Genomic DNA, 19,820 nt, shown 5'->3' with positions numbered 1-19,820 from the left:
CACTTGTAGCTTCTGTGTCATCTATCCTAATAATGTAGGAATATACTGAAATACTGTAAATTACAAAAATATAGAAAGGAAAAGGGAGGACTATCTTCTTATTTTCCACATCTTCAACAAGGTTGTGGCTTCTCTCTTGAACTGCTTTGGCAGGCACTAACTAATTCAAAGGCTAATCCTTCCTGGAAGGGTGAGTGGAAACTCCAGCTGTGAGGGTAAAGAAAGAAAACCACATTTGATATTGGTACAGACCATCAAGCAAGAAAACACAAAGCAATCTCGTAGAGAGAGACAGAAGACTTCTGTTTCTGCTTCTAAAAAATGTAGCAGACATTGATTGACCCGATGTCCTTTATTGTTTCTTGAAATTTGGAGAGCCAGCTTGAGATAACCACAAACAAGAACCAAATTGTTCATCACAACTTTGCATAAAAACTTACTTTAGCTTTGCGTTATACACTATGGATACAAATAATGGAGCCAATGGGGCTGCTTTGGCCATGAAGAATTGCAGTGCTATTGGGTTTTATAAGAATGGTCTCTCTTTTATCAGAAATAAATTAAAATCTGTATATAGATGTAAGCAACAAGTTGAGAAGTGCAAAACAGAAGAATCATTATCTGAACCTCAAATGCTCTTTGCTGCAAGGTGCAGAACACCATTTAAACAATGATACACCAGCTTCTTTTAAAGTATTTGGGAACTGAGGGTGCTGAAGACTGTAACAACTGTATTATACTGGTAGTGACACCATTAGGAAAAGAATAAAATGTCCAATTTGAATGCAACACGTAAAGTTCAGTGCACATTTTATTATCATTTTCCAAATTCATTTAATAATTATAGTCTATAAAGTTCCATACTGTCTGTATTTTACAGACACATGAATTGTCTGTAAAATATTTTAAACATATGAAATATTTTACAGAAAATACTCATGTTTTCTCTTTTCCTTGAGGCTTCAAAGTGGTTTAGTGGAAGTAGATGTGGCTTCAAAGTGGTTTAGTGCAAGTAGATGTCTGAAATTTCTAAATGTACCTCCTAGTATCCATTATTTTTTAAATCAAGAGTGCTGATCCTAAGTACCTTAAGTGCCAATAATTATCTATGGGCTTATAAACATACGGGGGTATAAACAGAGAGATGTGTTATGATTTCAGATATGGACTGCCATGGAGGAGAAATGGGACTGGACTGCTAATGAGATAGATGAGTAAATTACAACAATACTCTTCTACATCTCCGAACAATTAATCATCAGTGGTAGCAGAAGTAAGCAAACTGGTGCCTTGATGGTACAAAAGAACCCCCTTACAGCTGTCAAAACCAAATCATTAATAACATAGGAATCAATTTCTGCTTCTCCTCTCTGCTCAATCAGCAATATTATAGCAGAGAAGAATTGGGAATGGGAGAAGCCAATAGCTGAAACTTAATTTCTGAAGATACAACTTAATGTTTTCTTCTCAAGTTGAAGTGAACAGTACTGAGGTCCAAATTGCTCAACGGGAGAGACTATATCGAACAAGAAGTAACAATAGATGGAGAATGAAAGTGATGTCAGGAAGAGAAAATCGATATATAAAAAATGACAACTTTTCAGCTGTAAAGACCCAAGTCTGATCTTCCTGATACAGTTTTCCTAATTCCTAGTTAAGTTTTCCAAGTTAAATTTTAGGAATAAACAGTAGGCTAGCATTCTGTTTAAGTGAAATTAAGGCCAATCTGTGAAAGACAACTTTTACAAGAAGTAAGTAAAATATCATAGAATTGCTTAGGTTGAAAAGGACCTCCAAGATAAGATAATCTAGTTTCAAGCCTCCTGCTGTGGGCAGGGTTGCCAGCCACTAGACCAGTCTGCACAGGGCCACATCCAGTAATGTAAAATGTTAAAATCCAATGTTATGACTGACAGACAACAAACTAGACTCTAGAAGTGAATGTTCTGCATGTGTATGCATGGAATTGTTTGTAGATTACAAATGCTAAAGACTAAATAAGCACTCCTGACAGCAACATGCATTTGTCATCCCAGGGCTATTTGTGAAATATCTAATACTGAGGACTCAGCAGAAGGCTTTTTCTTCTTTTACTGTATTTATTTTTATTCCCCTTGTGACATTTACATTCAGCATAATTAAATCTCTGGGGTTTTCTGAGGTGTATTTCCATGCTGCACTTTTATTTAAAGATGTAAATCTAGGTAGGTTAATATTTCATAAGAAGGAAAACAATCTGGTAACAGTTAAACTTAATTTACACGGGCTGTGTTCAAAGCCTTAATTTCAGTTTAACATAAGTGTTTATCAGCCTTCAAACTGCACATTTGAGAACATGCAGTAGACACATGGAATGCTCCAATTCTCAAGTGCTGTTTACCCCCAGGGTCTCCCCCACCTGCAGAGTAACCCCAAAATAGCAGGCAGTTCTTGTGACTGCTTTGCAGCCACTTTAACAAGAAATGAGTGGTTTGGAAAAGAAATGTAAAATCACATTCTGCGTCTTCACTTTGAAATGTGTTAATTAGCACAAAGCCTTAACTTGCTTGTAATGGTTGTGACATTTGAGACCCTATCAGCTGACTTATTTTGCTATGAACATATTTCATTATGCATTCTCCTGGCACCTGAGTCTGTTCCAATCAGTCTTTAAGTTTAATCATCACAAGTCAGAAATAAGGCTGATTGTGGCTGTTCATTCCAGCAGCCTCTTTCCCCAAAAAGATGTCTTTCATTTTATTTATTTTTTCTTTTCCCTGCTGAGGGGTAATTAAAAGCATCTGGGAATGATTAGAAACTTGAGCAGGTGGTTTGTATTTCTTGAATCTGTGTCACCAGGAGGGGGAACCTGGAGCACATCCCTGAGTGAAACCCCAGAGCTCAGACTGAGCCAAGAAATGAAAGCTTCCTTCTCAAGGTTCTTTATTTATCTTCTTTTGCTATGTAGTTGCTTCAGTGGAGTTGTACTCCATGCATGGGACTTCTAACCAAGAATAAAATCACATAGGTGTGTGATATAATATTAAGACAAGGAACATATCAATGAAAGGAATGTTAGTTATTTCTGAGGCTTTTTACAGGTAGAATCACATAATTATCAAGGTTGGAAAAGACTTTAGAAGATCATCTAGTCCAACCATTACCAGTACTTCCAGGCTAAATCATATTCCTCAGCACCACATCCAAGCGTTTCTTGAACACTCCCATGGTCGGTGCCTCCACCACCTCCCTGGGCAGTGCATTCCAATGCCTGACTACTCTTTCCGAGAAGTAATACTTCCTAATGTCCAGCCTGAATCTCCCCTGACACAGCTTAAAACCATTCCCTCTAGTTCTATCACTGATTACACGAGAGAAGAGGCCAACCCCCAGCTCACTACAACCCCCCTTCAGGAAGTGATAGAGGGGTTGTTATTGCATATGTATAGGCATATGCTACGTATTACAGAGCAAGCAGGACAGATACACCTTGTGCCGTCCAGCTCTGACTCCACAACGGTGTCGTTGATCTGGTTCACACAGCTTGAGCTCTGTGGGGAGCACACAGACCAAATGAGTGCTAGGCCTAGAGGGGTCAGCAGAGCCGGAGGTGCCGTATGGTGATGAATGCATGCTGATATACTGCGTGTAATGATGTCATTACACGGGCAAAGCAGCTCAGCGCTCCACAGCCCCCGGCAAGACCTTGTGAAGTCACGACTGGGGTAACGTGATGTCAGCGAGCCTCCATTGCCCGGCAGGCCGCACGGGGCGCTGGAAGTGACATCAGGCTGTATCGCATCCGGGGCAGGGCCCGGCGGCGCGTGGGGTCGGTCCGGCGGTGCTCGCGGTGGGTCCCGCACGGCCGGGCAGGGTCGGGAGTGAGAGTGGAAGTGGAAAGCGGAGGCTGTCCCGATCCCGTACCCAGCTGAGGCGCTTCTCTCTCCGCAGGTGCGGCCATGGCGGACTCTACGCAGAACGGGCCCATGCAAGGCGGAGCCGGCGGCGGAGCCGTGGTGAGCAGCGCTGGGCCGGGCGGAGTAGGCCCGGCTGTGCGGGGCGAGTGGGGGCACGGAGCGGGGTGGCTCTGCTGAGTGACCCCCTGGTCCTGGTGCTGCCCGCGGGGTGGCTGCGGTCCCGGTGCCGGGGGATGTTCCTCGGGCCGGGAGGAGCAGCTTTGGTAGCTTTGCTTTCTGGTGCTTTCCTTTTCGCCCAGGGAGGTTGTGGATGCCCCGTCCTTGGAGGTGTTCAAGACCAGGTTGGACGGGGCCCTGGGCAACCTGATGTAGTAAAGGTGTATGTTTGGTGGCCCTGCCAGGCAGGGGGGTTGGAACTACATGATCCTTGAGGTCCCTTCCAACCCGGGTCATTCTGTGATTCTGTGGTGGTGTGTGCCGCCGTTCTGCCAAGTGTATCGGTGTGTGAAGTCAAACACAAAATGAAGTACACAGATATGGAAGGAGGGACGGGTAACCTGACAGGAGTGCAGCTGGAAGGAGGGTGGCATCCTGGTGTGTGTAACTGAAAGTGTGCTGTGGTTTGCTGCAGCCTTCCTGGTGTTGGGAATGTGTAAATGAGAGAAGGGGACTGTAGCTCAGCAGTGTTTAAAAACAGGAGAAGTGCTGGAGTGTTGGGAATTCCATTGATTTCTTTATTTAAAGCCTTGTCCTTTTCCCTTGAAGGCAGGCATGCTAGTTTCAGTTTGCTATTTCTTCTCTTCCATAAGATGTGTGGTGTTCCTAGGCCCAGCTGCTTGAAATTTGATTTTAATGAGCCATAGAGTGATAGATACAGCAATGAGTTTGGTCTGAAGATGCTGTATGAGAAGTTCGTGAAGTTGCCCGATGAGGTTGGTCTGTGTGGAGATGCTCACTACCTCTACAGGGGATCTCAGTGCTGTGTTTTCATATAGGATACAAAGGAACTTTTTGATTCTGAGGCAGCCTAACTATTTGCAGTCTGGTCAGTACATCATAACGTCGTATGATTCTAGTATCGTGCAGGATGAAAATACTCCCTTTGCTTCAGGCAATAATTTGATCCTAGTCAAGGCTGCTATTCAATACAGAAGGAAGAACGTTCAGTGTATGTAAATATTAAGATGCCAACTTATTTGGGGTTGTGTTTCTGTTGTTATCTTTCAACGTAGCAATTTCTGATGGCTAACAAGTTGGATACAGCAATGTGGATTTCCCGCTTGTTCACAGTTTACTGCTCTGCTTTATTTGTCCTGCCTCTTCTAGGGTATGTATTTTAACATTGTGAAACGTTAAAAGTTTACAAGTGACTATGTCCTGTTTTCATAGAGTAGTTCTCCACCCAAGGGTAACTTTCTATTAGTTAGTTTGTGGGGTTGGTTTGTGAGAAAGATTTTGCTATTTTACATAGTTAAGGTTGGCTTTAAACATTTGTTGATATGTTTAGAAAATGCTCAGCAATTGTCAAGTACTGGCAAATATTCATGTTTTGATGTAGTAATGGAATAATGTGTTATTTTTACCTTCAACATCTGCAGTAAGTCACTGTTACCGGTTTTTAAGTGTCCTTTGGTAACAGGGCTTATGTACAATAACAGAAATATGAAAAGTACTGTGCAGTTGTGATGCAATTCTCAGGGGTGAAAGGCTTCTTCTGAACAGGGGCTTGGTTCATATGGTAACGTCTCCTCTGATGATTTGCAGGTTGCATGAAGCAGCAAGCTTCTATCAGCGTGCCTTGCTGGCAAATGCTCTCACTAGTGCACTCCGACTACACCAAAGGCTGCCGCACTTCCAGCTTAGCAGGGCCTTTCTGGCCCAGGCTTTGCTGGAGGACAGCTGCCACTACCTGCTCTACTCTCTTATCTTTGTGAATTCCTACCCTGTCACAAGTATCCTTTGCTTGGGTTGTCCTGGTGATGTTTTTAAATATCTTAACAACTTGATTCTTTTCATCATACATGCTGCATCCATTGCAGGGCAAGGGGAAATGGTTTTAAGTTGAGGGAAGGAAGATTTAGGTTGGATGTCAGGGGAAAGTTCTTTGCTATGAGAGTCATAAAGTGCTCGAACAGGCTGCCCAGGGAGGTTGTGGATCCCGTGTCCCTGGATGAGTTCAAGGCCAGGTTGGATGGGGCCCTAGGCAGCCTGGTCTAGTATTAAATGTGGAGGTTGGTGGCCCTGCCTGCAGTGGGGGGGGGTTGGAGATTCATGATCCCTGAGGTCCCTTCCAACTTGAGCCGCTCTGTGATTCTATGACTTAAAAAAAAATTTAGAGTATGTTTGCTATTCACAAAACATACTCTATGTAGAGTAGGATTGATCCATGTTCAGATTAATCAACTCTGTGCATAGTGCGCTGCAGTCTCTGATCCTCATTTTCTTTTCCTGAAACTTAGAACTCTCTGAATTTATGACCAACCTCATATGATCCTTTAAGAGAAACTGTTAACTTTCATTTATGACCAGTACAGGGTTTATATTTAACTTCTCTAAAAGACATATATTGTGTAGAGATGCAATTATGCAATAGCTGTTTCAGATCAGTAACTAAGCATTCTGCAAAAAGGGCTTATTCCTGTGGCTCGTCAAAGCTGATATTGAAGTAGCGCTTCCTCATGCTGCTTTGTGTGTATGCTTAATGTCCTACTCTTAGAATGTCTCTGGCAGAGGAACATCTATGTCTTTGTTCTCCAAACTGCTGGCAATTGCATGTTCTTTGGTGATAAAGTGCATTTTGTAGCATCTGTTTATGAAAATGTGGTGAGTACGTGTATATGGTGGATTTTAAGTAGTAACCTACATGTCTTTCATGTAGAAAGAATGCATGTCATTAGAAGCACGCTGGTATATAATAATAGTGTACGTTCTACTTTTGCATACATATGTATACACTGATTTTAAAGCAAAGAAAAATGCATAGCAAAGATATAAAGAGAAAATGGAACAGCTATAAATATAGATGTTAAACATAGATGTATCTTACTTGAGTATTGCTCATTCCAGCCAACCTCTTGCATAATATCGTGAGGAAATGATACACTTCTTCAGTCTTTAATTTTCCTTATTCTTGCTTCAGTGAGTATTTTCCCAGTTCTGCTGTTCTCTTTGCTTCACGCTGCCACGTACACAAAGAAGGTTCTTGATGTAAGTATGGCATGGTATACAATATGATTAATATTGTTTGTGCACATGGGATTTATAAGCAAGTTTGGGAGTTGCAGCTGTGGCTTCAGCTACATTAGAGGAGTTAGAGTGAATCTATAGTATGGAATCTCAGCACGCAATCTGAGAGGTTGGCTGGTTTGTTTTTTTCCTTCTGTTATAACTCAGTAATATGCTGAAGCTGACACCAGTTATTTGTCTTGAAATGGTTCCCTTTGAAGGAGGCCACTCGTGTTTAACAGTGAGGTCCAAACTTCCATCTTTTCAGGCTCAACCATAAGCTATGAAGTCAAATGTTCTATTTCAGTTGTAGATTAACAAACCTCAGGGTGAGGCTAAGAAGCAAAAATAATTTGTCAGGTGAAACACCTGCTTAATATATGGTTTCCTACAGCTTAATGTATCTCCAGCATCCAGTATTCCTACTTGGGCTGTCTTCTACCATAGGCACTTCATCCTAGTGGACAGAATAAGGCTGCTGGCCAGCCCTGTGCACTTAAACACAGAATGTGTGCAAGGGGAATTTACAGCACGCTTTATTTTTAATTAAGCTTTTTGTGCCTATGGTTCCTGAGATTGTTAGTGGTTATTCTAATGGGGGCTCTGTGCTTCTTAAAAGTGTTCTTTGCAGTATTAATTTGAATCACTTGCTAAAATGACTCATAAATGGTAGATGTTAATGCTACTTTATGCTGAAGAAGATTGATATGACTTGTATATTTTATGTTTTTTTTTTCTTTAAGGCACGAGGCTATAATAGCCTGCCCTTTCTGAGAAATCTTCTAGAGAAACTGAGTGCTAATCAACAGAATATTCTAAAATTCATTGCTTGCAATGAAATTTTTCTGATGCCAGCCACAGTCTTTATGCTCTTCAGGTAAGAATTATCATTAATATTTTCAGAATTAGGAACCTTGTGCATGAGATTGCGTTTTGCAGGTAATTCTCTGTGTTGCAGGGATCTACATGCGTATAGTTGTCTGATCAAGCTTAAGTTTAGTTTGGTTCCTAGATTTCTCAAGGTGGTGCATCATGAAATCGAACATTCTGGTATAGTTGGGCATTTAACAAAAAAGCAGCTCTCCCTATCATAAAATCATAGAATTACAAGGTTGGAAAGGACCTACAAGATCATCTAGTCCAACCATCCTCCCTTTACCATACCTACAGAAAACCACTAAACCATATCTCCTAGCTCCCTATCCAGACGCCTCTTGAACACTGCCAGAGATGGAGACTCCACCACCTCCCTGGCCATAGCATGAGTGACTTTGTTGAGTCAAACAAAGTTTTTTTTAGGTCTCTAACTTGTGTTTGTTCAGTTTGTTAAATTTTTGACAGTGTAACAGAATACTGATCTTTACCCCTGTTGAAAAATGTCTGTTCACTCTTACTTCTGGTTTTACATCCCAGAAGTAGTGTGGAATTTCATGGTGTTAGAAGAGTGTATGCAGGAGCAGGTTATGTCCTCTTCCATGTTACTTCTGACCATAAAGCCTTATTTATTCTGTTTGGGTTTGCCTGCTTTGTTTGTGTGCAGCCTGTTGAATTCTTTCTGGGGATCTTAAGAAAGTATGTGTTGGAATCCTACTGACGTCACATAGATGTAGTGGTATGCCAATCACTGAAGTTTAAGTTGCTTCTTTTTAATACTCAGAGAGGGAATATTTGTATTATGTATGTCATATCACAGTGAGAGCATTTGTCCTGAGTGGTCTCAAAGGCAGTAGAAGGGGAGTTTATTTTCTCGTAAGATGATGGAATGCATTATTTGTCTTACATTTGGGTAGCTGAACACTTAAATGCTTCAGCCCCGATGGATTTTATTTCCTTCTAAGGCCACTTACCAACTGATGGATGCTATCTATATCTGATATCTGAAACATTTGAGTGCTCTCAAATTTTGGGGTGAAGATCTTGCTTTTTTTCCTCTCTATATGGAATTCAGTGTGTGGAATGGAGCTAGTTGATAAGTCATGTATTAGGAACTTGTAACAGATGATATACCAAACGGGAAAACAGTATAAAGGTTAAATACAACTGTAGCGGGAGTTTAGAGAACAAACTGTTGAAGCCTGTTAAATTGCTTGTAAATACCGTACAAATACAAGACTTTGCTTTTTTCCCCACTCTGGAACTACAATGTGGTGACACAGATTTTTAATATTACATTCTTTAAAGAAGCTTCAGTCAAATAAGCTCAAGGTATTTCTGTGTTTTGCTGTGTATTGACTTGCAGCTCTGTCATGCGGAACAGCCACTTCATGAAGTACAAAGATCTTATTTCAGAGTAACTGAAACAGTTAATTTAACTTAAAATATTAATACATAAATAATAGTCTCCATTGTGTTCTAAGATTTTTTTTTTTTCCAAAAGTTACTATAAACATGGTGCCTCTATAACCTGAACTATGCTGTGAGCTGGAAAAGCTCAGTGTACCTGGACTACTGACATCAGACAGTTTTAGTGCTTGTCCAGCAAGCTTTTCCTTAATACTGAACTATCCTGCACTGTCACTTCTAATTCTTTATGCATCACCAGAAATGCAGTGATGCCACATTTCTCAAAGTTTCTGCTGTTGTTAAAGGCATGGATATAAATGTCTTCTGCTGTCAGATCTAGTTTGTCTGAGCAAGTGCAGCCCCAGTCTGGCTTTATTGAGCTGGGATAGTTTCCTAGGTTTTGTTAGAGAAAGTCCTGACTCTATTTCATTCATTCATTCATTCATTTATTTAAATTAACATTAACCTCTATTTCTCTGTTCTCTTTCAGTGGTCAAGGGAGTCTGCTCCAGCCATTCATTTACTACAGATTTCTAACATTACGCTACTCTTCTCGGAGGAACCCTTACTGCAGGTAAAGCACCACATTGATTTTGGAAGCTTGTGTTTAACAGTGTAGCATTTAGACATACAGAAGTTTTTTGTTCCATAATGGATGCATGACACATGATACTAAATCAAAGAATCACTGAATTATTGGGGTTGGAAGGGACCTCTAGAGATCATTGAGTCCAAACCCTCTGCAAAGCAGGCCCTCTACAGCAGGCTGCACAGGTAGGTGTCCAGGTGGGTCTTAAGTATCTCCAGAGGAGGAGAATCCACAACCTGTGCAAGTGATAATTATAGGGTGTAACAAACAGCTGGACATGTATATATGTTTGCTTTAAATAAAAAAAAGAATTACCGGAATTGCTTTAGAGTAACATTTATTTCATATAACTGATCTTATCTGAAGTGCTTTGCCATCCTTGAATGGGAACTTGCAGAACATGTTTGCATAATTAAAATCTATGCTTTATGAGAAGAGTCTTTTAATCATTCTGCAACCATTTATCAGGAAGATATTTATAGATTCTTGGTCTCTCTAAGGCTAAACATGTACACGAACAGACGTACAAACTTGTGTAATGTCAGCTGGAGGAAAAAGAAGTCAGTCTTACTACATGTATTAAAAAAATTGTGAAGATACTTTCTTTTATGTAAATAAATGTTGTGCATGAAAGCAAACTTTATATAATTTGAAGTGCTTCTAGGGTTTCAGGTTTTATTTCTTAAGTGTTTCTTTTAAAAAGTTAAATCTAGAGTGCAGGGTTGTTTGCATTCTAATGAGAAACAACTCAAACACACCACTTTTCATTGCCTCCTGAATCTTAATGCTACTTAGAAGAAATTAGTGCTCTTCTTTCCAGCCTACCTGCAGTGGCTGTTTTGGTTTCTTTTTGGTGTGTGGGTTTTTGTTGTTTTTTTTTTTGTCTTTCCTGCTTGAATGTGGAATTTTTCTGCTGTCTCTATGTCTGTTTTTTGCTAAGTTAAAGGTGATTAATAAATATTAGCATTTAAAGGGCAGGAATTCTGAAATTCTTGCAGGATGCTGCAATGCTGAGTTGATCTAAAGAACTTGCTAACTAGAATTAGCCTGTAATTATTTTATTTACAAATTAAGTGAATTAAAAAGGTGATTTAGATATTAGTTTCTTCTGGTGAATGTTACATGATTTATATTCTGCATTTAATTTTTTTCTTTTTTTTTTCTTTCCCTGCAGGACTCTCTTCACTGAGTTGAGAATTGTTGTTGAACATTTAATAATGAAGCCCTCATGCCCTGTTTTTGTAAGAAGACTATGTCTCAGCAGCATTTCCTTTATAAGCAGATTGGCACCAACTGCTGCATAGCCAAATTTCAGACACGTGTCTATTGTGAACATTATGAGCAGCTGGCACTTCTGCTGATGATTAAATTTCTGGTTTTACAGTGATCTCACTCCAGGCTGTATAAAAATGTGTCTTTGCTTTTCTCGGAGATAATATAAAATTTAGCATATCAAATGTAAGTCATGGGAACTTTAAAATTACTGTGCTATATGGTAATTGGTGGGAAAAAAAAGTAGCTGCATTCTATCCTAAACGTGCCCAGTCTTGCAGAATTGTTTCTTAGAAATCATTAGTTGTTGGATGCTGATTAAAACTCTTTAAGAAGCCTGTGCATAATAGGTTTATACTAGCTGGAACCATTGCTATGGTAGGATTTCTCTAGCAGGTAGCACTGGTACATAGACCTAGGCAGTACATGTTGGACAGTATTCTTCTGCTTACTAAAAATATATAGAATTATTGTCCAAATTATTATATTCAGTGAAAAATATTGCCCACGTTTAATTTAACAACATTTAAAGGTTGTCAAGCTGGTATAGTTGACGCCTTTTCAGAGGGAGAGCCTATTCTCATGTCATTTAAAGATAAGGTAAAAGCTCAGAAGTGTTATGATGTAGCCTTCTGTTAGGTTGCTGGGGGAAATCTCAAGGCTCTGACCATGGAGGATTCAGCTGTCTTGTCAAAACAAGATGTTTTACCAAGCCAAATTGCTGACCTGGAGGCTTTTCAGACAAAGATGCAATGCTTAAACTTTTAACCATCTCTTAAGTGAACTAATCAATGTAAATGTTGTAACTTTTGGAGAATCATTGCGGATGTGTTCTTGTGTCTACACAAATGTGAGACTGCAGTAATTCAAGCATGTCTGCTTTTTAGAAGATTAATCTGTAGCTAGCTCTGTATAAATTGTTATTCCAGTTTCTGAGACTCTTATTGTAATGGGAAATTTGCATAAAGGATTGCACCTGTTCAGGCAGCTATTGAAACAAATTGCTGTAGGATTTTTTGGCATAAATCCATCTTATGACTGATGTGAAGGCAGCATCATGACTACAGAAGTGAATATTAAGTTGAGTGCCGATTATGTATTCACCCGGCAGCTGAAAGGTAGGTCATGGAAAAAGAGTATTATCTGCCCGAATATAATGTCTTTCCATAAGTTCAAGGCAAAGTATTTGCCTAATCTTAACTGGAGCTAATGTTAATATTCTAATTACATAAAATTAAATGGGATAATTGGCCTTTTGTAAAAATCCTAAGGTACTGCGTTCTTCTTCCGTGGTCAGAGAAATGTGAAACACTTCTGAAAACATTCTCAGAGCAAAGAATGTAACTACTGAGTTATCTTGTTTGCAGTGTGGATGTAATTTGGCCTTTTCAGATGTTTTAGCTTGCAATTTTAGAACCGTGTATTTACACATAATTTTTTTGCTCAACCTCTTGGTACTAATAAGGACCTGTTTTTGGTAATTGAATATATGATACTCTTTGACTTCGCATCTTGCTTTCTGAACATGATTACTTATTTATAGAACACTCGCATACTGCATAAACAACTGCATGCAGTACTGCTTTACAGCTGCTAAGACTTGCAACAAGATTCACTATGTGTATATCCTGTAACTTGAGGATTTTATAAAACCTAAAATTTTTACTGCAATAAAAGGAGTGTTAAATGTAATTTGCTAGGCTCTTCAAGCTTATTTTCGTTTTAACAGAATGTGCTGATACTTGAACCTCGAAGTTGAGCAGAATGCAGTCTTGTGCTTATATGCGTGCACACTTGCCACTGCAGCTCTTGAAATGGGACAACTCAGTGTCTTGTGCATCTCTCTAAGTCATATTACAGAAATTTTTGCTTTCTACAATGCAAAAATTTATTGCTCTTTCCTTCAAAGCTTAACCCAAAAGTAGGCACTACAGCAATGATCTCAGAGGAGAAATCTAGACCTGCTTCTTTGCCATTTCACCTCTTCAGCACTGTTCTAGACCTTTTCATAAACTATATGTTTTTGACTGGTGACATCAGGCTCTGTTCAACTCTTTGCTTCTGAATTGGGCATCTTAAGTTCACCCCCCCATCCTGGAAAGAGAAAGCAAATAAATGCTTTGGTAGTTAATGTAAGCATAACAACATGTTTCTTTTGAGCAAGTTCTTCTGATCAAAGACAGCTGCTGTGAGTGTGGTCTACTGTTCTTTAACTATATGCTGTCATTAAATTTGAGTGTGAATTGGAATTAATATATTGCTGCTGTAACGGAAGGTTGCTAAGTCTGAGATGCAGCTCTGTGAATGGGGAAAGGTGATTAAAAGGAATAAGTGAATGAGATTACAGTGCAAATCTAAACGTGGATGTGAAACAAGCACTTTTTTGATAAGTGGTATTAAAATGGGTTGCAGAGAAATGTTTTGTCATAGAAGGAGCTTGGTTTGGCTAGTGCTATTCTCTTGGCTTTGTCAAAAGCTGCTTGACAAAACTGAGGCCTGGATTTTGCTTGTGGCCTGGTGAAACTTAGAGGAGTGCCTCAGAAGTATTGAATAAAGGGATAAGAATAATTTCCAAGCAAAATAAACCAGGCAGCTCACCTGCACTCCGCATCAACTTTGTTTTTATTTATTGTAGCCTTATGTTGCCTTCCTGGTAAAACCAAGCTTTCTCAATGCTAACAAAAACCATTCTGCTCATGTGCCTACTTCCTTAATAACTGTTACTATTCATATTACTTTGCTGTCAGCAGCTTGCTATAACAGAAATCTGTGATAGCAGAAAGCGGTGAACCCCAAATATGAAGCAGAAGAGCTTTTGTCATGGTGAATGGTTGCCTACTAGATAGCGCTATTGTTCCCACTGATAGGAATCACACTGGTAATTGTTTTATTGTCTCAGCTTCCATAAGTTAAAAGTGATGTTGGATACGTTTTTGGGTAGGTGCAATCCTTGCTGTTCACAGGTCTGCTGTAGGTGTGATATTCTAGCGTAATACTTAACCTGTTCTGTTCTCACCTGTAGATAAAGAAAACATCAGGACCAGTTGGGTCTATTGGGAGCAGCTACTGCCAGTTGAGATTTCTTACACACAAAGTAACCCACTAATGCACATCCATCTTTTCCTTTTTATCATTAGGCTCCCATATTGTCATGTTTGCTGTGCAGATCTCTAATTAAGCAAGTATAGTTCTTGTCCATTTTACAGATAGGAATTGAAGTGTGCGAGGAAAGGTTCATCTCCTGAAGTGATATAAGAACTCTAGCAGAGCAAACAATGGGAGGGAAAAACAAAAATTGGGCATTGGAGGGGCTGGTGATTTGTTGCTATACCATGTATGATTCGGTCCTGTTTCCAAAAAGTACCGTATCTTGCAGTGCTCAGATTAAAGCTGGGAAAGACCATAGAGCTAGAAGAGCATGTTCCTTTAAAATGTCACAAACTGCTTCGTACTTGGGAGAGCTCGGTATGGCTCTGGTGTCTTTCTGTTGAGGGAAGAAATATGTGGCTGTGAGATCATGAGCACTTTCTGTGCTAGATTTTAATAGGCTATGCCGATCTGTTGCAATTGTCTATAATTGCTGCCTATATTTGTGGTTAGAGTATACTGAAATAGTGTATCTCTATCCTTTATTCCAAAGATACGTTATCAGTGTGGATCATGTAATTGAATTTAATCTTAAACGTGGATTCAACAATACCTTTTTAATGAACTGTCAGCATTACTTATTAAACTTTTTGCAAAAGCCAGCTCTGTGATAATGGCAGATATTGCCCAGGTAAGGGAGTTTCATAGCTTAGCTCCGTGCCATCCAGATGGTACAAATTTCTCAAATGAATTGAGAAATTCATCTTTTACTTGCATTGAAGGACTGAGGCACAAAATGCTAATGTAAGGCTCAGAGGGGAAATATAGTTCTCCTGCATATTTGAGAAAATGTGAAGCCCTTTCAAGAAAATCTAATAAACATAATAATCACAGGCTGCTGACACTAAGGAAAAAGCACCTCATTCGCTCTTTCTTTTATGCAGCAATTTACCGGTCCCTACTGATTTTCAAATTGGATCACTGCAGTAAATTATCCATGCCAGTACCTGTGAAGGAAAGCATTGGGATCCATATTTGTTTAGTGCTGTGCTTAAATCAGCAGGAATGATAAATTTGATGGTATAAAATTGGAAATACCAGGGGCTTTTCTCAGTGAATGAGCAAGTAACTCCCTTAGTAATTTACTGTGACCCTTCTCACTGTATGCGCTTTGTATGTCAAATATTTATTTCAAAACAAATTTAATTGTTTTCTGTATTGATACAGCTACGGTTTGGTTGATGTTATTGAAATCGAATTGTATATATATATTTTTTTCTGGATGTAAGATACTATCAGTGTTACATTGCAAAATGGCGCTTGTTTAGATTTCAGAGATTGCATTCCTGACCAAAATCTTTATGTGCTCAATGTCTTAAGTGTGTGTTGTTTTGGTTTTTGTTTGTTCTGTTTAGGATAGTGCAGGGAATGCTGAGCTACTGCAGCTTGCTGTTTGCTTTTCCAGATAAAACTATTAAGCTGCATATTAGAACAAAAAGCTGATCCTTGTTTTTTCAGTCATTGGAACCATTCTGCTTTACACGTATTGTTTGTAATAATATCTTCTGTGAAAATCTAACTATGTGCTCAGTTTACTGCTGGATTTCCATGCACATCTTTAGTAGAGAAGGTTAACTACCTGTTTTGGCAGTAGTCTTGTCCTGTGAATCTTCACATAGGTTACTTTGTGTGATGTAATCATAGTCACATAGCTACATAAGAGCAACTGCTGATCTGATAGAATGGTCTTAGCCAGCACTTGCTGCTTGGAATTTATATCTGTGTAGTATTTTCTTTTGTAAGAAGTAAGCAAAATCATGAACCAGTATGGTTTAAAAATGTGACCCTGTGTTATCCTCCTCTCGTGGGCTCAGCTGTTTAGTGATGGCATATTTAAGTGCTTCTGTTCAACTCCAGCTCAAATCACATGGGATTTATTCTGTCACTGTTGGCTGCTACCACAGAGTTGCAGTCCTACGTTGCTTCTGGAGAAGCAGTAGTATGAATGATATTCTAAGGAGTCACAAAAGATCTTACTCTTTAAAGAAAATGGTTAATGGGAATTAATTTCCCTTTACCTGGAGTTTGGCATGTTTGACTCATCTTGAGCAGTCTGGAATCCTGCCTAGAGAGAAGAAAGCAGTTTTCTTGAGAAGGAGGAAGGATTGTGATATTTTAATTTGCATTGTGTGCCCCTGTGAATGTTCACCTATGCACTTTGGCAACGTGAAGAGTTTGTTGCATGGAGATGGTGCATCAGCCAGTCAAGATATTTGACAGGAAAATTAAGTTGGAAAATCAGATATGAGGGTGCAGGGCTAGATTATCAGCAAGGGTTAATGTCAGCTGCGCTTTTCATAAAGGGAGAAACCGAAAAGACTGGGGAGAAAAAAGAAAATGGGAAAGAATTCAGCTCCTAGGTAACTGAGGTATGGAAATTCTATGGCACATTATAGCTTCCACAAACCCCAATTTACCATCCATGATTTTGCGATGACAGTATCCTCTGGACAGCATTTAAATTTTCTAGCTCCTAAGTTATGTCTACTTTATTCTGTATAAAAACAACATTGGAATCTTTAGATGCTGCTATGCTGTATGAGAGCAGACAGGCTGGTCTCGGTCTACCTGGAGGGAAAAATAAAGGAGCTGTGGGATTATGTGGTTTTGTACATAATGTTTGAGACTTCTGTAGTGGAAAAGTAAAGAAATAAAGCTTTACTATGACCTGTATTGCTACTGGGTTTTTTGGTATGTTTAAGCTTTTTTCCCCCCCCCCTTTTCATATTGTTTTATGTTAGCAATATAGGGGAAGGTACCATATGTGCACCTGCATGGTTTTGTCCTGGTATGTGTTAATGTATGAAAAGACAGACTGAGAATGTGTATGTGCATGTGTTCTTGCATTTGGGGATCAGCATCATTTAGATTTCTGACCAGTGTTTTGAAGTAACCTTTGCCTATTGCAATTCCTTTCAACGTGCTTTCTGTTATAGCAGCTTCAGTTGGGGTCTGACTAAAGCACAATAAAACTGTTGTGAAAAGAGCAGAAAGTTTTAATCAAAGCTATTATTAACAATTTCTTTTTGTAATAACATATGGAAATTGTGAAGTTGTTGCAAAACACATTTCTGAGTGTGTTTGATACAAAGGAATGTTGAGACCTTAGTATAGCTAGAGCAGCACATAGCAGTTTAGTATGCATTCCTTAATTACCCAGTGCTCCTATTCCCAGCACTAATTGTTTCAACTTTAACATTGCTTTGATGCAACCAAATGGCCTGCTTACCTCCACCCCAGTGTATGTGTGCTACGGATTGATGTTGTACGTATACTTACAGCAGCAGATAAATGGCTTAGAGATCAAAATATCACATTTTATTTTTTGTTTCCCATTTGAAAGTGTTTGATTCTTTTTTAATAGCCTCTCCCTGCCTTCTGCCAGCCTTCTCTGTTTGCCAAACATCACACGCTTGTAAGGAAAGAATACTTTAAAAAAGATCCTTGCACTGAATAGGTGCTTTTAATCTCTTGCTGTTGTACGCTTCAAAAGCAGGAGGGAAGCTGACTTTACATTCTGTTAAATAATTAAAAACTTTTAAAGTTTCTGGGGGCAGAAGAGCCAAGCTGCTTTTAAGCTGGGGCTTAGTTTGTTCCAGTAACACCATATGACAGATAGAGCAGCAGACTTGATCTAATGGTACCAGAGGCTTCCTCCAGCCTCATGTTTCTATACATGTCTGCATATTGCTGTTAAGGCTGAAAGCTTCAGTAGAGTATGTATGTAGCACTGTTTGTTAAGAATTTAGCTGGCTTTCTGATTTAGGATGAGGTGACTGATGTTACCCTTGCAGGTTATTTTTCCATCTAAGCTGGAAACTACCTATGATTTGATCAGCTAAATCTAAATGGATTTTTTCTTTTGTGTGCTAGTTCTGTTCCAAACCAATGACCTCTAGTGGATGACTTGCATCTGTGAAGCAATACACTTGAATCTGATGTACAGTTAGATGTGTGTTGTCTACACTGTAACCTTTTTCCTCCTAAATTTGAGAATAATGTCTTTTCGTGAGTTATTGTACTTTGGTTTTACAAGCATCTACCTGTCCTATGCATTAGAAAGGAAGCAACTGTTGAGAAGCTAAAAGACCCTGTGATCTGAGAGCATCTCATAGTAAAGATTGTAAAACCGTTGTCGAATCCTTACAGTCATAATAATTACAGTAGCAGGAGTGCAGATTCACACAGATGCATGGAATGGCTGAAGTTGGAAAGAACTGCTGGAGATGATCTGGTCCAAGCCCTGCTCTAGGAGGGCACCCCAGAGCGTGCTGCACAGGATTACATCCAGGTGAGCTTTGAATTGAAGTCACTTCCTACATGTGTAGGTGTGGGATTATTGATACAGAGGAATGATCTTTCCATCCCCCTTTTTCCCACATAACCATTAAGTGCACTCTTTTGGATGTACTTGTATCATGATAGGTGTGCAGCTGCATGAATCTTTCCTTTTTCCCTAATTTGATGGCAGCTTCATGCATCTCGGTATAATTCGCACTGATTTTTGTTCAGACATGCAAGTCATTCCTCTGGGGGGAAAGCAAATTCTTCAGAAGTGTAAAATCTTCTTTTAGGAAAACAGTATTTAAAAAGCATTGAAGTTAAAAGATGTGCCTGCACTGGTGTGCTAAATCAGAGCCAATCAAAGGTTTTGATGCAAATCCACCTGTGCTCATTTCCCATGAAACCACCCTGGCAGGGTTTGCCCCAGGCTCATCTGATGGGATCAGTGGTGCTGCACTGCTGCTGTGTTCTCTGGCATATCATAGCAGGCTCCCAAACTGTGGAGATGCCAGTAGCATCTTGAAGGGCCAAATAATACACCTGCCTCCATGTTTGCTGTCAATCTCTAGCCCTCAAACATTAACCTGTCTTCTTTCTTTACCTGCCAAATCTTCAGTTGTTAAACTTTCTCTCCTGGAACCCACTTCTACTCCCACCCCACCCTTGTACCCCATTTCAACCAGCTCTGCAGTACTGCTGCCTACTCAGCTTGCCAGGAAATCAGACGTATCTCAGCTGAAGTCCCAAGGAACTGATGAGGTTATCACTGTGTGCTGTGAGGGCTCTGTGCTTCCTTAGCAATAGGACAGGAACCTCCTGATTGCTGCTGGGTGCCAAAGGACAGGACTGCCGTTGCATTCTATTCAAGAAGCCGGAAATGACTCAGCGGGTATTCAGGTGAATGAACTGCATGTGAATAATTAAACTCTTGCCAACGTGCTGAAAACTAAAGATCCTAACTTCTAGTTTATTTTGAACTTTGATTTGGTGGCCAAGAGATTGTTACAGACCTGGAATAGCACGACTTGGAGTTGAATAGACTTAGGTGGAATTACTATCTTAAAAGCCTTAGAAGTGCGTGTAGCAACTTGAATGTGAATTAGATTTTCACACATGTATTTTTT

General features: G+C 39.6%; 1 protein-coding gene across 2 annotated transcripts; it reads left to right on the top strand.

The window, feature by feature from the left end:
• The first annotated feature begins 3,703 nt into the window (after positions 1 to 3,703).
• On the top strand, positions 3,704 to 17,085 carry TMEM33 (transmembrane protein 33). 2 transcript variants are annotated; one of them, XM_015862391.2, is made up of 8 exons: positions 3,704 to 3,829; positions 3,931 to 3,995; positions 5,129 to 5,223; positions 5,661 to 5,848; positions 7,036 to 7,103; positions 7,865 to 7,998; positions 9,895 to 9,978; positions 11,168 to 17,085. In XM_015862391.2, exons 2-8 carry the CDS (start codon positions 3,939 to 3,941, stop codon positions 11,295 to 11,297), a joined length of 756 nt encoding a protein of 251 aa, XP_015717877.1. In that variant the 5' UTR covers positions 3,704 to 3,829; positions 3,931 to 3,938; the 3' UTR covers positions 11,298 to 17,085. The 2 variants fall into 2 exon arrangements, with proteins under 2 accessions (XP_015717877.1, XP_015717878.1); XM_015862392.1 differs by lacking the exon at positions 3,704 to 3,829 and having other exon boundaries at positions 3,836 to 3,995.
• Positions 17,086 to 19,820: the final 2,735 nt, after the last annotated feature.

Source organism: Coturnix japonica, chromosome 4 (assembly GCF_001577835.2).
Source record: "Coturnix japonica isolate 7356 chromosome 4, Coturnix japonica 2.1, whole genome shotgun sequence".
Taxonomy (NCBI): domain Eukaryota; kingdom Metazoa; phylum Chordata; class Aves; order Galliformes; family Phasianidae; genus Coturnix; species Coturnix japonica.
This window is presented reverse-complemented; position numbering and strand designations above follow the sequence as displayed.

Coding starts and splice junctions, on each gene's coding strand:
- TMEM33 (XM_015862391.2), top strand. CDS start 3,939: ATGGCGGACTCTACGCAGAACGGGCCCATGCAAGGCGGAGCCGGCGGC. Junction 3,996..5,128: donor GAGCCGGCGGCGGAGCCGTG/GTGAGCAGCGCT, acceptor CTTTCAACGTAG/CAATTTCTGATGGCTAACAA. Junction 7,999..9,894: donor ACAGTCTTTATGCTCTTCAG/GTAAGAATTATC, acceptor GTTCTCTTTCAG/TGGTCAAGGGAGTCTGCTCC.